Source organism: Fundulus heteroclitus, chromosome 22, assembly GCF_011125445.2.
Source record: "Fundulus heteroclitus isolate FHET01 chromosome 22, MU-UCD_Fhet_4.1, whole genome shotgun sequence".
NCBI classification, from domain to species: domain Eukaryota; kingdom Metazoa; phylum Chordata; class Actinopteri; order Cyprinodontiformes; family Fundulidae; genus Fundulus; species Fundulus heteroclitus.
In genome coordinates, this window is record NC_046382.1 from 33,717,146 (window position 1) to 33,735,056 (window position 17,911).

General features: G+C 38.6%; 1 protein-coding gene across 3 annotated transcripts in view; it reads left to right on the plus strand.

Moving 5' to 3' along the window:
• Positions 1-3,413: 3,413 nt before the first annotated feature.
• anapc1 (anaphase promoting complex subunit 1) overlaps positions 3,414-17,911 on the plus strand; it is a 76,160-nt gene continuing 61,662 nt past the window's right edge. For 2 of the 3 annotated variants that reach the window (XM_012878405.3, XM_012878407.3), the window contains exons 1-16: positions 3,414-3,601; positions 6,513-6,752; positions 6,843-7,007; positions 7,238-7,280; positions 7,370-7,467; positions 9,919-10,001; positions 10,107-10,180; positions 10,261-10,406; positions 10,488-10,645; positions 11,303-11,428; positions 11,555-11,773; positions 13,604-13,699; positions 14,706-14,796; positions 15,293-15,358; positions 15,450-15,584; positions 16,025-16,168. In XM_012878405.3, the coding sequence (XP_012733859.2) occupies positions 6,537-6,752; positions 6,843-7,007; positions 7,238-7,280; positions 7,370-7,467; positions 9,919-10,001; positions 10,107-10,180; positions 10,261-10,406; positions 10,488-10,645; positions 11,303-11,428; positions 11,555-11,773; positions 13,604-13,699; positions 14,706-14,796; positions 15,293-15,358; positions 15,450-15,584; positions 16,025-16,168 (1,860 nt within the window). In that variant the 5' untranslated portion in view covers positions 3,414-3,601; positions 6,513-6,536. Of the gene's footprint in view, positions 3,602-4,418; positions 4,538-6,512; positions 6,753-6,842; positions 7,008-7,237; positions 7,281-7,369; positions 7,468-9,918; positions 10,002-10,106; positions 10,181-10,260; positions 10,407-10,487; positions 10,646-11,302; positions 11,429-11,554; positions 11,774-13,603; positions 13,700-14,705; positions 14,797-15,292; positions 15,359-15,449; positions 15,585-16,024; positions 16,169-17,911 lie in introns of all 3 variants that reach the window. The other variant, XM_021324477.2, reaches the window with a different exon arrangement.

The window sequence follows — 17,911 nt, forward strand, 5'->3', positions numbered from 1 at the left end:
GGTATTTTATATGTTTTCCATGGCCTGAAATGTATATACACACTGTTATTATGCCTTAACAAATTGGGAAACATCAGATGATATCATGGCCTTGAAAGGTTAATTCATTCAACAGTGGAGGTAACTGGAGGCACACTTGTGGATAAATTTTAAGGCAACAACTCAAGCAAAATTAAGAATAAATCAGCCAAGATAATAGGAAGAGCATTACCAAATACAAATACAAATTCCATATGTTTGAAGGTGTTCTGTTAAGTTAAATGTGAGAGATAATGCCTGACGAGGTGTCCATTATCAGAAATTATACCAATGTCTGGGTGAATACTCGATTCTGATTGGCTGCTGGGTGTCTGTGAAAAAGTATTAATTGACACCTATAAAAAGTTCCGCCTGACTGGTCTTAATTATTTTTTTATTTAATTTTGTAATTTTAATAATTTAATACATTTTTATTTATTGATAAATTGTCAAAGCAGTTTAAAGTTTCTTATTATACTTAATTCTACTGCTTTATATATATATATATATATATATATATATATATATATATATATATATATATATATATATACACACACACACACACACACACACACACATATATATATATATATATATATATATACATACGATAGGAAGCGGTTTCAAAAGATTTGTTAAAAATAAAGGTGTTGCAAGGCAGGAGACAGTCAGGAGTGCAACTCGGGAACCACTAGAAAGGAAAGAGATAGGTTAGTGGCTGAAAAACAACTCAGTGAGAAGTTGTGAGAACTGAATAAAAGCCACTAACCTTCTTAGAATCTGGGAGGTTGTGCTAGTTCCGAAATGTAGGTCCAAGGGATCAATTTGGTCGCAGAGTTTGATACAGCAAGCTGGGGAACTGATCCTCTTGATGCTGACAGACGACAGGCCAGATGCAATGGGGAACTCCGTGGTCCAGGCTGGGTCACACAATGTGAATCAGAGGCAGGCAGAGCCAACCAGAGGGCTAGGCCGTCGGGTTGGTCAGAAGGTGGCTAGTAGTGATGGTGAGATGAGGCCTCATGAGGCATTGAACCACTTGCTTTTGCAGAGGGTTCATTTCTCAAAGCTTCATTTGCACATGAAACCACCTATTGGCTGAGTACATAATTACAGTCAACAATCTGATCTGTGATGCTTGCCTGTATAGCAGGGGTGTCAAACTCATTTCTATATAGGGCCACTTTGGCGTCATGAAGTCATTACAAGGGCCGGTTGCACGTGTGTAGACAATACTTTTCATTTCATAATTTCATTCCAGTTCACATAGAAGTATAAAAAATGCACAGTAACATAAAAGTAGCAACCTTAGGCCGTTTATACAGTTTATCTGCAAAAAACGTTGATATTGGGGTGAGTTACACTTACAGGAGGCACAGATTTAGCCATTTTATACACTTTCAAAGGATATATGCCTCTACTTTATTATTTTTGGCTCTTGAGGGCCGGATTATTTACCTTGACGGGCCGGATTTGGCCCGCGGGCCTTGAGTTTGACACCTGTGCTGTATAGGTTTCCTTTAAGGAACTTAGAAATGATCATTGATAAGTAATAACCGTTGATTTCTCTTATGCCCACATGTATAATAAACTATTTTTGAACATGTTCTGTATGTACATTTTCTAAGATAAGCAAAATCTTATATGACAGGCTATGTGTGTTTTTTTTGTCACTTCAGTGAAATGGCATGGGCTTAAGCAGACAGCCAATGAGAGCGCTTTTAGAACTTGGAGGGATATGCTTGTGCCACTTGGACAATGATGTGCAAAACAGGAGATTTTATTCACTTTTATTAAGAAATTTGTTTTAACAGTTTTTGGTTAGCGATTACACTTTCGCGTTTTTCTTGATTTCGTTTCACTCGTGTCCAAACAATGCCACAGTTTGCTACCTAAGAGAAAACAGCAGATCATGTTGTCAAGTGTTCTAATAGAAATAACTTACCTCAAAATTAGAAATAATCAATAACCTCCAGTGATGTCATGAGAGACGGAAGCCTGGGAGATTTCCTCTGAGCTCTGTCTAGAAAGCATAATGGTGGCAGACTCTGAGGTCAGTCTCTTAGGTTGCTTCAGTGGCTTAAGTCTGGCTGAAACAACCTATGACTTTGAATCTAGAGTTGAGGTGGGTAGCTGGGGATAGGATGCTCAAGGACTGCAAAATCTGAAGCTTTTCCCATAGTTGCTTGATGATGTGGTCTCCAACTTCTAATGCAGCTGCTGGCTTTGTCATCTCTTCCTGGAGGGTTTGTTCCAACATCTTCATGAAGGGAACCACTTTGGAGGCAGGAACATTTTCCTCTGCAGACAGCTCAACAGCAGCATCATGAAATGGAGACAGCAAAGAAAGGCACCCTCCAACAATGCTGAACTCATCTGATGTTAAAAGAAGTCAGTTTGTGGGCCAGCTAATGCACCTCATCTACAAATAAATGAAGACACAATGAAAAATACAGTTCTTAATTAGCAAATCTAATGAATCTTAAGTATGTTAGATTTACCGTACCTTATTTGCAGAAATCAAGTCAATTTGTCCCCACATTGGTGAAATCCTCTTCCTACCTGGCTCCATCTTCTCCAAACTATATTTCCTTCTCTCATCTAATATCTGCAAGCTATCAAAACTCTATGCAAAACCTGATCCTATGGCTAAAATGAGCCAACACAGCATTTTCTATCGCCAGGCTGTGATTCTAATTAACACTTTACAACCAGGGCAACCATATTTTCTGCTGTGGAGATAGAAAACCCACTATCATGTACATACTGCCTCTGTTCTTACCTTGCTTCCCCGAATAATGTCACTTTCTGTAATTTACTGTTCTGCTTGCTGAACTTGTCTGTCTGTTCTTCTTACAGTTTAGGAATCAGAGGTCAAATTCCTCCTTTTTTTACCAACAAACTTGGCGAATAGAGTTGATTCTGATTTCAGACGTTTCTCATAAAGCAAAGATACATCTGGATAACTTTACTTGACTGTTAATGTTGAGTAGCTCTAGTTCTAGCTCTAGCTTTGTTTATCATACCAATAACTGTGGCAAAATATTGGCACAGTTATTGGTATGATAAACAAAGCTAGATTCAAACTATACCTTAAATGAATTACATTAATCACGTAGTGTTTTATATATTTTTTACTGCATTTATTTTAAGACTATAACTCTTTGTTTCTGTCTTTTGTTTGTTTATTAATTTCAATGAATTGATAGAAGGCAATTAAATTAAATAGTAAACATTCAATCTATTAACTTTTTCACCTTTTCATTTCGGCTCATTCTCTTTACTTTGTAGGCTGAGCGTCTCAACTATCCTGACTGTCCCTAAACGCAGCAGCCTATCAGCTCCCAGCTCAGGCCGGTCTTGTTGTTGATTGGCTGAGACAGGAAGGAAGTGGCTTGTCAGAACAGCAAAGATGTCCGCGCTCATTTGAAAACCTGTCGCACCCCAACTTCACATTTTTAGCAACGCAACAGATTATTTTTTTATGTTAGCGCAGCCGAAGACTTTGTGCCCAAGCCAGCTTTACTGCAGGGGAAGACGAGGACTCCGCGACAAGGGCCAGCTCATTCCTTATTAGCTGGTGAGTGGATAAACTCCTGCCATGAAAACTCGCAGCTAGCATGCTAATCTAGCAGCGGTGCCAATGGAACTCTATGGCGTCTTAGCGTTAGCATGCTATGTTGTTTAGCTATTCTTCCACTTCCAGATGTAAAATTGACAAGCAGTGAGCTTTGCTTTGGGGCTACTTCTCGATCAAAGCTCAGTATGCTGGCTGGAAAGTTGTGGAGTGGAGTTTAAAGCAAGATGGATATGAGGGGAGCTAAACAAATAGCTCTGTCATGTGAAATGAAAAAGGAAAAAAAAAAAACACATGCTGCCAGATATTTCACATTATTAAACACATGATCTTTAATTTAGGGCACATATTCAGAAAATCAGGGTATGCAAATCTCTAAATTGCATACTGGAGGACAGCCAATATATAAACAGCTCAGTATCTTCTTTTTGTTGTGTTTTTTTTTTTTTTTTTTTTTTTTTTTTTTTTTTTTTTTTTTTTTTTTTTTTTTTTTTTTTTAACCCAAACACTGTGTAATGTGTGGGATCAGAGGATGGCCTGTGTTGTGATCAAACCTTATAGGCATAAACACCAGATTACAGGAGAGCTTGTTTTAGATCGCCTTAACTGTTTCATTCACATAGTTGATATTTAAATGGCTCATCCTTGAACTAAAGCTTCCCGGTAAAGAAACAAACACCAAAAGCATCTTTTTATGTATACAGCACAGTTGCACAAAGTGTTGAATTGCGCTTGCTATTGCGATAACTGTACTTGTCAGATCATAATGTCTCTGGTGCCATGCATTAATACACTGCTTTCCACTGATCTATTTGGTCAGTTGCATGGTTCTTTCATGCCAACCTCATATGAAGATCTTAGTAATCAAGACAGTAAAGATCAAGGGGAGTCGTGTCTTTGCTGTGATGATGGAAAACGTAGAGAAGAACGAGGAAAAACGTGGGTAACAGCCGTTTGTATAAGAATTGCAATATTATACAATATCACGATTTTAAGCTTTCAACATGTCATACAGCACTAGTTTACAAGGGCTGGGAGCTCCGATGAATATAAGATTGTGTTTTTAGCTTTTGGCCTAAAAAAAAAAAAAAGATTTTCTGTTAGATGACTAAAACTTGAAGACTAATCTAGTTACTTTGGTAAGTAACCTTGCCTGCAAGCTGAATTCTTTTGGTATTTGTGCGTTCACAAACACACGAGAATCCATCATGTCCCATTCTCGCCTCGATGATTCCAGAAGTGACCCAGCCCGGCTCGGCCAATCACGTTGAAGTGTTATGTGTTAAGGCGGGACATACAGCTGTGACGGAGGCAAGAGATGCTGAGCCCACAGCGGAGCCAGAATAGACATGGCAGCGCACGCGTAGCTGCTGCCATGACATCTGTTTGGTCAGAATCCACCAGAGTCACTATTTAAATGAGCACACCTTGACCAGCGTAGCTTGTGGTTTCTCATGACGCCTCCTGCTTACAACATTTTAATTTTATTCCGTGATTTGGCTAAAATCTAGCTTTGGTAGGCGGGCACTAGGTGTCGCTTCGCCCAATCAGCTCGGAGAGTTCTGCATGAATGTCCCTCCTTTCTCCAAACTACTATATAAGTTCAGCCCGTTTACCATTTCCCCAAACAGATTTAATGGGAGCATACCCAGATCGATAATGTGCAGAACGTGGAGTTCTACACATCATCGATCTGGCTTGCCAGGTTATTAGAAAAGGCCCAATCAGATGACTGGGAAAATAAGCACTAAACATTTGATCAAGTGCCGTCACAAAGCTTCCTTAGATGTCTGGAGTTGAATACATGCAAAATCCCCAAAAAATAATATTTGCTTTTGAATTTAGAGCGACCGATCACAAACAGCGATGTTGACCAAGCATTTGTTTGCTTTTAGAAACTTCCTTAATTGAGAATAATATTAATTTGCTCAGAGTGACAAATAGAGGAAGAGCTGTGGTCTCTCCCCAGAAGAGAGTGATTTGGCAGCCTGGTATGAACAGATAAATTAAACCCTAGAAATCAGTGTTTTATTCTTATGGTTAGGAATTACAGTTTGTGACCAATAGGCTAAATATTACATTAGCGTGAAAAATGCAGGTTCATAACACTGATATTTGGAGGCAACCGGACTTTCGTTCAGTTCTTTCTGAAAACATTTCAATGCCTATCCAGGAGTCTTTGTCGAAACGTTTTCAGAAAGAACTGAACAAAAGTCCGGTTGCCTCTGATTTTAGCCTGTTTGCTGTTGCGATGACCCGGATACCTGAGAATTTGCAGAGGCACATTGATATTTATCCACCAACAAGTTCTGCACTCTAAACAGCCCCTGGGGCTATGAATGTAGCGCACATCGATATTGTGATGAAGCTAAATTGTGCAGCCCGAAACTGTGGCCGCAGTTTAGATGTTCTTAAATTTTCATACACTATAAATGAAAAGTGAGTTGGGACATTTTTTTTTTTTTTTTTACGGTTTTAACACACAACTTCTCAATCTACAATAAACTCAAGCAATGTTGCTATGAAGGCCCAAAATTCAGACACAACGATTTAAGGGATAAGGGACCATTTCAATCTGGTTTTACAAGCTGTTGTGTCATGGGTTGTAATATAGTTTTTCAGACAGGTCTGATTTGATTTTATTTTATTAAATTTCACTCAATCTAAGTTAAAAAAAAAAAGGACGCTTTTGAAATCCGTTGTGTTTCTGCGCGTTAGATCAGAGGGAAATCATTTCGGAGCCGAGCAAAGACCGGTTCTTTTCTTCTATTACGGCTAAGAGAAATCTGTGAATATTTGTGTCAGGAAAAGTGCTTCAAGGTTGTTTAGAAATGATCAGAGCAGGACATGGAAAAACTGGATTTAAACAAAAAAAAAATCCATCTGTAAATAAATATTTGCTATATCTTCCCAGAAATAATGCTGAAATCTGGAACTCATGTCGGAAGTCGTGTATGAAGAGACAGCCACGATGATTGCAGCAGGGGATTTGCATTCGTTTGTCCCATTTGGCCGCGAGCACTGCAGGAACCATCCGAATGCCTTCAACCTGCAGCTCAGGGAGCTCCAGCCGGCCTCCGAGCTCTGGTCCTCAGACGGCGCCGCTGGCTTGGTGGGGTCCCTGCAGGAAGTCAGTCTGCAGGAAAGAGAGCGGGTGAGATGGCGTGGCGTTTTGGGTGTAAGGCTTTTTTGCAATACGCATCTTATCCTAAACAGTTGCTCTTTGTCTTGTTTCCAACCACAGGAATCTTGGCAGCTCAGGAAGGGCCACACGGGAGTCAACGAGGATGAGGCTGAGTTTGAGGAAGAACTTTATGCTGCAGGAAATGTGGCTGTTTGGAGCCAAGGCAGTCGAACACAAGCCTCCAGTGTGTACAAGGCCTTCACCGTGGACAGCCCGGTGCAGCAGGTGGGTTACAGGAAAATGTTGTTTCACTGCTGTATCACTCTGAAGTTATCAAATCTGTTGTTTATATGATAAGATTTTTTAGCTTCACCATAATTTGTTAGAAATTATTGATGCCAATCACGTTTTTCATCTCAAAATGGTCTTATGTTTTCTTCAAAACTCATCTAAATATTTTTTTTTTTTATGTATAGTAGAACATGACTATTTTCCTGGTCTTTTACTTCATGCAGGCTTTATGGTGTGACTTTGCTGTTCCCCAGAACAACAATGAAGGTGCAGTAATGTTAACCATTTGGTAAAAGGCTTTTCTTTGCTTTATTCAGTGGTTTCCTTCCGAAACAACTTGATTATTTCTTTTTCAGCGGAAGAACTGGAGCAAACGGTTTGCATCGTCCAGAGTAGCTGTATTAATGTGCACACGGTGACCGGGAAGGACTTCATCTCACCACTGCCTTTCCAGGTAAGAGAAAACAAGGAGAACGTGGAGGGTTGTCTTTATGTCCACAGGAGAAGACGGCACAACAAATCAATCTGGACTTCATTTGATCACCTAAAACACAGATTCATCTAATGTTCACTGGATTTATCCACATTGACTATTTTAAAACCATCAAGGTTTATAAAACAAATGTCAAAAGATTAATAAAAAAATAACAAAAAATGTGTTTGTGGTCTTCTAGGATGCTCCCAGAGAGACAAAACCACAAACTAATGGTTGATCAAAACTGGATGGAAATATGGCAAAAATATAATAGCATTTTGCTTTTATTGTAAAATCACAATTAACATTTCATCCTAATCTAATTCTCCGACACCAAAAGCATCAGCATGCTGGTGGCGCAGGGATAGCGAATGCAACCCATCTATGGAGGCCGTAGTCCTCGATGCAGCTGTCCTCGGTTTGACTCCAGCTTGCATGGGGACCTTTGCTGCATCTCTTCCTTCTCTCTCTCAGCCTGCTGTAGGGGAGTGGTTGCCTAGTGGTTAGAGGATTGCGCTTGTGTCCTGGAGGTTCTGGGTTCAACTTCCACAGACTGCCACACTGGGTCCCAGAGCAAGACCCGTAGCTCCAGGTTGCTCCCCGGGTGCTGCACAGTGGCAGCCCACTGCTCCCCTAAGAGATGGCTTAAATGCAGAGAACACATTTCATTAAAATAATAATAATAATAATAATAATAATAATAATAATAATAATAATAATAATAATAATAATAATAATAATAATAATAATAAATTAATAATAATAAAAATAAAAATAATTTAATAATAATAAAAATAAATAAATTAATTATTAATAATAATAGTAATAATTGATATTATTGTTATAATAAAAAGTTCAAAACAAATTGTAATCAGGTTTCACATTTGTTATATTGGCAAACAAACAACTTGAAGCATAAGTGGTTTAGCTGTGTTGCTTAATAAAAAAAACTATTTTAAATAAAAAAACACATCAGCACTAAGTTAAAGTCCCTTTGCTACATAATTGATGTATAACAATATAAAAAGGTTTCTTATTGCTGGTTGCCTTTTCATTAGTTATCAGTTTGAGTTCAGTATTAATGTTATTATTGCTAGAAGCGTAAGTACAGTGGTTTTGACTTTTATTTTGGTTAGTGGTTATTTTTCAAATCATTTTATCATTTTAACCGACACGCTCAGAATGTGTTTCGTTTTCATGAATAATCACTGGTCTGCACCCTTAAAACACTGTGAACCCAGCATTCAGACTGTAAACGGTTTTATTTAGATTTGGAAAACACTATTTGAATTTCGGACAAATTTAAACAGGGATAAGGCTCTTCCTGAGGTTTACTGTGCTGCCACTAGCAAACTGAGGCAGAAACCAACATGTTATTTTTCTTTCCACTCTGCTAAAAATAAAGCTGTACCTAAGCCTGTAGCCCAACACATCTGACAAACTGGTAATGAGCACGTTGAGCAGACAAACCAGACCACTCCAAAGAGCGCCTAAACATCAAACCAGATGTTTACCTACTTGGCATTGGCTCCGTGGCAGCTAGTAGCTGCAGGAGGGGACAGCTCTGGTAGTTTCCTTCAGCCTGTAGTGCAGACAAAACCATTTCTCTCCTCCTAAACCAGGGAACCAGCGCTACAGGAGAAGGAGAACCAGATTGATCCCTCTGAGCAGGAACACAGAACTATGGGTCATGGAACATGACTCAGACATGGGCCAGACGACAATTCAATAAGAATATGTATTGATTGATAAACGTCTGCTGCGATAGAAAAAAAAGGGTCAGTAAAAAGCTCAGAACAGTTTTCCTTCCTTCTGCATTCTAGCCTATCATGTAGGTTAATTGTATTCATTACATTCTCTCAACCAATCACGAACACAGACCCAGGAACAAAGCTCCGCCCCCTTCAGAGAGTTCAGAGAGCACATGTTCTTTTTTTCTTTTTAAAAAAAACTTATAGTTTTGGTAAAAAGTTGGTTGAATAAAGGTTTGAGTCTGAATTCAGTGTTTGTGTGTTTATCTAAAAATAGGTCAAGCAACAGCATAAAACAGCCAGGGGTGCACTTGAAATAGATTTTTTTTTTTTCGATTTTGCTATTAATTATCGATATTGATTAATATTCTATTTTATCTATATTGTCCAGCCCTATCACAGACAATCCCCCTAATTTTTGCATCTACATGTCAACACATCTCCCACCCCTGTTCTGCACTGATTACGCCTTTTTAAAACATTGTTTTTGCTTTGTGAAGCATTTCTTTCCTTTATTTACTCTTTTCCTCACAGTTTAAATTCAGGTAAATTGTGAGATGAACGTTTTTTGCCTACTCTGTATCTGAACATCATGTTGCGGTTTCCTAATTGTATTTTTTTTTGTGCAGGCTTGGCTGTAAAGATTTTGTTTCTAATCTTCTGATATAATTTGTTCTAGGTTTCAAACGTCTGGGCGACCAAGTTCGGACTGTTGTTGGAAAGGAAAAATGCAGCAAATGACACACAGCCGAACCCCCCTGGGTAATATGACAAAACTCATAAGCGTTTAGATATGGAAGCTGGAGACAGATATTTAAACCAAGAATAAGTCTTCCACATTAAGCTCATGTTGAGTTTTCTATACAGGGAACTCCTTCCTACAGTGTTCAGCATGCTGCATCCTTTAGATGAGATTGCACCAATTGTCAGCAAACCTTCAGGTGAAGCTCGTCACATCTTTCTGCCGGTCTGAGGGGTCCGTGGCCATATTGAAATTGTGTTTCTCCATATGCCTTCGCAGGCCTCTTCGAAGGCACCCGTGTGCAGTATGTGTCGGACCCCAACATGAAGATAGTGTTCACCTGCTGCCAGCCTTCTATAGTCATATCATACGACACCGTACAGGGAACACACACGGTGTGGGCCCTGCGCAAGGTCACACAGGATGTGAGTGACCTCGCACCCAGGCAGAAAAACGCAGACGGATGCGTTTTTTTTTTTTTTCTCTAACCTCTGGCCCGTTCTCAGGAACGCTCCACGGTCCTGAGGTGTCCGACAGAACCAGCTGGGACACCGATGAGTTTGATGGCTTCAGGCTTTCTAACGTCTCATTTACGCAACGCCTCACATCTGGACTCACCGGGTGGATGTGGAGCAATGGGGCTCAGTTCTGCAGCGGGAATAAGGTAGTGGAAAAGAGGAACTACTTCCTTTAAATTTGTTCTTGAGAAAAGGGAACTTAATGGTCCAGTCTTTTAGAAACAATCCTCTGCTAGTTCATTATTTCTGATATGATTAGCACCTGCTCTAGAATCAGCTGAGGAATATTGGGTCTGTCCAACCATCTCATAATGTCTGATTATTGGCTGCATGGACACTGGGTATGAACATTCTTTGCTAAATGGTCGTTTGGCTGGTACTTAAAGGGGTTCTAGAAAAGTAACCATCACTTCATTTCTTTGATCCCACTGAAATTTGAAAATAGACCTTATAGAGTCTTTAGTTGGAAAAAAATATGTTATTTCTCAAGCTGAGAACAATCCTTGAAATTCATATTTTAAGTCATGCTCATGTTCTTTCTTTTTATTCTGCTCTGTTTGGCCTCTAAATTAACAATACATTATCATTAAACAGGGTTTTTGCAAGTTACTGTAAAGAAAATCTAGTATTTTTTTATGTGTATATATATATATATATATATATATATATATATATATATATATATATATATATATATATATATATATATATATATATATATATATATATATATATATATATATTACTAAGAAAATTAAGTAAAGTCCCCCCTTGTGTTCCCATCCTGTCTTTTTGCCGCTCAGTTCTGCTCTCAGCTCTCCTCTGCACTACAGCGCTCTGCACAGTCACCAGAGCAGGATCATGACCTCCTCGCCAGGAGTACACCCTCGAGTTCATTCCCCAAGTATATCCAATATGGCTGCCTTAAGGTGGGTTTTAATGTATACTACAGCTTTTCCACTCCACTTCATGGCACAAATGAGCTAAAATCAACAAGGTTCTGCATGGAGGAACCTCAGTGACACGCTGTGTCTTTCTTCCTCCTTCCACCCTAGTCGGGCCCACTCTCCAGGCATGGCCGCTCCGTCCTTTTCTGGCACGTCTCGCTTCAACACGTCCTTTCACACCCCATCCCCCAGGGGGCACCATGGTTTGTTACCATCTCCTAACAGCACTGCCAACGAGAGCATGCTTGTCCTGGAGATGGAGCCCATTATACCGGACCTCTGTGTGGAGCAGCTGTGGAGTGAGACGGTCCCCACTGGCTGTCACAGGTAATAACCCGCTCAGGGTCATGTTGAACACAGACGCAGAGACATCCAGGGATTCGTTTATAGCAGGGACAGTTATTGGGTGGATGACTGAATTAGTTTTGAAATGAATTCGTCTTTTACTTCCAGCTGATTGCTTTTATTAAATATTCAGTCATGTTAAGCTACTGTGATTTGTCATCTTGGGTCGCTTGTTGGATAAAGTGACTAAAAAAGCGAGAAAATGGATAATTTGTCTGTGGAATTTTGGTTCAGGCTATTGGTGACTTTACTTTTTGTTTTATTTGTGCAAGTTAACAGTATAATGTAAAAATATACATTATAGTATATAGTTTCACATATTCACGGGAGTGGGTGAAAGTATGAACTTAGTTAATCCCACATCTTGTCTATGCATCATTATCATGCTTTATTATTTAATGTATCGCACAGATTAAATGTTAGCATACTACATTAAACTTGCAATAAATATTTAGAATATTGTTGGTCTTGCAAATCTTGCAGTGGTTTTAACATTTAAATAAATATGCTCCTTTATACAGTACTTAACTAAAATGTGTTATAGCAACAGCAGACTCATACCTTGTAATTTAATTATGTAATGAAACAATTAAATTACTTTAACTGATAGTACTAATAACACAAATACTGCATATTGTGTTGTATAATGATTTGAATCGCTTTATTTTTGCGTGTTGCTTTAGTTCCACATTTACTGCTTGACAGTTTTTTATTCCATTTACTGAAACGAAAAGCCTTTCTGGTGGGTCTGATAAGAAATGTTTGAAAATACAATTTAACTGAAACTGATATTCGCCCTTAACTCATAAAGCCTATCCCTTCTTTTCAAAACCTTTTCAAAGCTTACCCCACACATCCTGATAACCATATTTGAGTACTTATTCACATTGTTAATAAATGTTATTAATTTATTCTAATAATAAAACTACTTGCTCTCTTAGAGCTGAGATAAATTTCTGTTTGTCAAAGTACCAAAGGGCTGGAAAGACAGCAGAGTTCTAATAAATAGCCACAGGACTCAGGTTTATTTTTAAAATGTATTTAATTCAGTTGTAAATTTATGGAGATGGATAACTGTCAATATAAATGTATGTGTAAGTGTCTGAATTTGTAAATGTAGGTCATTAAACGTGACTAAATGTATTTGTCAACTCATACATGTGACATCAGATGTTATAACTGTGAGAATAGAAATTTAGAAGTTATGAAGACAAGTTACAAAGTTACAACTTTTACGAGTACCAATCACAAATTTCGAGTACAAATCGCAGATTTACGACCTCTTCTGAAACTGTTACACTCCTTACCAGATGGTGGCGGTAATGATGTGTTTACAGCTACCAGCTGGAAGGTGTGTAACAGCTTCATCAGGGGTTGTAGATTCGTACTCGTAACTTTGTGACTTGCCTTCATAACTTCAAAATCTGTATTCACAGATGGAACATCTGATGTCGCATGTATGGGTTGACAAGGAACAAATACAAATCTTAAATTAAATCAAGTTTATTAATTTAACATTTACAAATTCAGACACGCATATGTTTATATTGACTGTTATCTTATCTCATATAAATCCTTGTTTTTCCAATCATTCTGTGGGGACCTGAGCTCTGTGTGAGAAGTTTTTACAATTCCTTGTTGGAAAGATTTCTGCTCTGATCATCTCTTCAGGATGAAGATCTCTCGTCTTCTTCCTCATGCCGATGTTGTACATGCATGTACAATCAAACTGTCTCCTCTTTTTGCACGTTAAGCTGTTTTAGTTTTGCATATCTTGATGTTTTACCAACACTGATCTCTTGCATTTTCCAGGGAGATGAGCAGCCAGGCATCTAAAGTATTCCTGACATCCGACCTCTGTGAGAATCACTACCTTTGTTTCCTGGTGGAATCTCATCAACACCTCAGGTCAACAAATGTTCATTACCGTTGCAATTTCTGGATGCATTTAGGTTGCTTCTTTTATCTCCATTGCTGATAATTACATTAAAATCAAGAAACGTTGGTTCTCTACCCCTGTATAACTCAATCTCTGTTGAGCGCTTCTTTGTCTTTTCAGCCACAGCATTGGCTACCACATCAGGTTTATTTAGCTACCCTTAAACATGGAGGGCACTCCATTCTCCAGCATTATTGATGCAGATCATAGATTTATTTTCTTTACTTCACTCTTAGTCAAGTTGGGATAGCATGGGGCAAAAACACCTTTTAGCAAAGAAAGTTTCTAAAATGGTCAGGTATTCTGGTCAATTTTTGTCTATCTAGTATTTGTAAGTCAGAGAGGCATTGACCACGTTTGGCCATTTTTGTAGTATGTTAACAAAATACATTTTGTGTATCGTGCAGTAACAGAATAGAAATACCTTTATTGTCCCACAATGGGGAAATTCAGGCAACACGTAGATAGGGTGGACTAGAGTTACACACTAGATTACATAATATAAATTAAAAAGTTACATCAAAGTTATGATGATAAACAGAAAAGGAATTTATCAGAAAGGGATGGAAAATATTCTGCAGTTATTAATTTATAATACGACACATTACGTAGAAATGCAATATTCAATTTAAATAGAGTAAAGGCATGAGCCGATTTACAGGACAATGTGAGAACATTAAGCAATATGCATGATTGTACAAGCAAACATTTCAGAGAAGCTAAGACGTGAGCAAACGCACATCAGCATCTGACGATGTAACGCTGCCTTTATTGTACTTGATGGAAAACGTCTGATTTGTACCGAACAATTTATCCAGCACCAAAGGGCCGTTGTAGCAACGGGGATTGATCATGTCTACAAAACAAATGTATTCTAAAATCCTTTTTCCATACTTTTCCTTCTTCATTACCCCTCTCTATCTGATTAAGGGGTTAAAGCTGCATTTACAAAGTGCCATATTTTGGTTCCCACAGATGTGTTAAGTTTATTCAGAGCAACGATTCCACACAGCTCATCTTCCCCTCTGTCACAACCATCCCTGCCAAAGATGCTGCACCTCTGCAGGTATTTACGACCTTCTTTTAATTTAGGTCGAATTACTGAATAGATTTTCTTCCCCTTTGTAATGTAGAGATGGAGATTATTGGTTATATATACAAAAATGGAAGTTATGTTGACTTTGTTATTTTGTTGTCTTGGTCGTTAGATACATTTTATGTACATTATGTGTTAATCTTGTCCCTGAACCGCACAGAAAATCTCCTGTCAGATTATTCTATTTCTACAGAATTAGCAGATTCACTTAACCTGCATCCTCCTAAACCAATCAACTTTGAGTTTTCTCAAGCATTTACAATTATGTCATTTGTTTCTTTACTTTTAAATATGTGCGTATTGAGATTGTATCAGTTTTTGGCTCTGCTATAAATTAATTTTCTCTGCACTCTGTAATAAAATGTACCTAAAATATCCTATTACATTTGGGTCACTGCGAAAACACAGGATTAGCAAAAGTGTTTTAAAAAAAAGTAACATCACATTTATATGTTTTTCTTCCCAGAACATAGATGCCATGTTGGTTCTGGAGGCTTGTGGCAGTCTGGTTCTCTACACGGGAGTCACGAGGGTAAGGACAACATGGGGACATGTTCACGATGTTTTTCAGCGCAACGACCAGGTGATGCAGTCATGAACTGGCTTCCTTTGTGTCCCTGTAGGTCAGTAAGGTGTATGTCCCCAACCTGCCGTCTCCCTCCATCAGCCTGAACAACTGCCTCCCTCATCTCAGCATGGCGGTAGAGACAGTTAGTACTCCTAACTCAGGCAGCAGGCAGATCCACAGACTTAATGAGGTACGAGCCTGTGGTGTCGAGGCACAGTTTAGTTTTCAGATTTGAAGTATTAAATTGTTGCATTTTCCACCAAGCTATGTGTTGTCTTTTTTTTAACTATACAAAATTTAAAGAAAATTCTTAAATATTACAGAAATTCAGGCAGGATGGATATTTCAATGATTTGTTTTTTTGTTTTTCTGTAGATTTAACACTATATTTGCTTTCTCATGATAGAATGCTTTTATATAAATCCCATATTTACTTACTAGTACTACTTCTCTTCATTGATTTATTGTATTTTATTAGATTTCTAGAAGGTCCATGTTCAGCCTTGATGTTGGCGTATTATGGGTCCGTGACTTTGTTGTTTTTATGTATGCATTTGAACAGAGGACAAATCTATGTAAATGTACCAGTAAAATCACCTGACCTTCCCTCTTTTTATACCTTATTTGTAGGATGCTATGCCCTCTCCGGTGTCGGACCTGAAGAGCTTAAACATTAAACACCACGAAGCTTCATTCTTTGAAGATTACACTTTTCAACAACCCACGCCCTTCATCCACACTTTACGGGACCCAGTTTGCAACCGGGTCACTCTGGTAGGTTGGCTTTAGGATTGCATTCAAAACAATGGATTCATTATTGTAACCATTATTCATAAATAGGTATGGGTGTCGTTAAGGATTTATTGATACTGCTACTTTTAACGATACTCCTTATCGATAATGTATTTTATCGGTACCAATATCACTACTTATTTTTTAATCAAACAAAAGGGTAAAAAACAAATAATGATGACGGAACAAAAGAAAACAAAATAAAAGTGCAAAATAGTTTAGCAAAATAGAGCAATAAAAACATATAAATAACTTTAGTAGTAACAAAAGGCTAAAACACTTGAATAAAAAGTTTTTAGTACGAGAGAAGAATATTAACACTAAGACAGAAAATGTTTAAAGACACTCAAACAAAAGAGAACTCTATAAAATAATTTCAAGTATTATATCATATTTTACCTGAATCCAAGGTACATTTATAAAAAAAATTCTATCATCAATTTTAACTAAAAGATAGCAGAGGCACCCACAGTGGATGAACTGAATAAAAGAGAGGCTGTGTGTCAATCAGTTACAGGAGGGATCTATTTAAGTGCAACAGTTTCAGAAAAAAAGAAATGATCATTACCTGTTAAATATTATGTTTATGATATATTTACATCCCGCTTTGTAATTTAGTGGAATCTTTGCTCGTGCGTGACTCATTTTCAATGGGAAACAGACTTTAAGCTGATTTTGCTGCAGCCGCACGTTGACGTTCAGACTGACTGACTGACTGACCGTCTGTCAGAGCTTTCAAAGCAGGCGGGGCTCACAACTGATGGTTTGCTGAAGAGACGGTAATCTCAGAGGGATCGGTGCTTTTCCTTGTTGCCAAAGTCTCAAACAACACAGGAAAAAAAAATCTCTAGATCGATTGCTTGTTGCATTAAAATAAAAAAAAATGCTAGCAGGGTCTGAAAAGTTGCTAAATAGTTGGCAACAGTCAGTGTTTATGAAAGTAAGCGAGGCGAATATGTGAGAGCAGAACCGTAGCCCCTCCCACCAGTCCCCTTGGTGTGTGTGTTTCTTAAGGTGGACCTTAAATTGCAACCTTAAAGTCACCCCATTCATAAAATGCAATACTAACACCCCTCTCATCTTCTCCTTCAATCAGGGAAGATTTTAAAATCCAGATGTGAGGTCCTGTAATTTTTTTTATAGTATGGAATGGAACCTGGGTGAAAGTGTGGAAGGGATTATTAGCAAATTGAAATAAAATTAAAAATCGAAGTTATACCCTTCCAAGCCGGGAAGGGGCTGCTGTGAGACCGCGGTGAAGTTGGTTTTGGGTTGGATATTGGATATTGGATATTGGCGTTCTGTGGCTTCAACAGCCAGCCAGCAGGCAGAGGGCCGCAGCCCCAGATCAGCATCCCTGTATCGGCCCCAACAGGAGGCAGACTCCGCTGAAGCCTCGGAGCAAGTGCACCAACCACTTAGTTCACTGTCCAACCTAGAACTAACTTCACTGCAGTTGCTGTGAATTTCCCTCACTCGTATTGAAACCTGCCTGCTGCAGTCAGAGCAAAAGGAAGATCAGCCACGCTTTTTGTCCACATTACAAATGAATGATGATGTGCAGAGCTACCGATGATTCCTCCTAGATTACAAAGCAGGAAATAAATCTAATATATAACTGGACCCATCCTGTCCTCCACCGCCTCGGGTAGCGCTGGTTCAGGCGTCACTCAAAGCCTCCCTCAACCTCCGGGACAAGGGGGGTGAAAAATCCTTAACTACAAA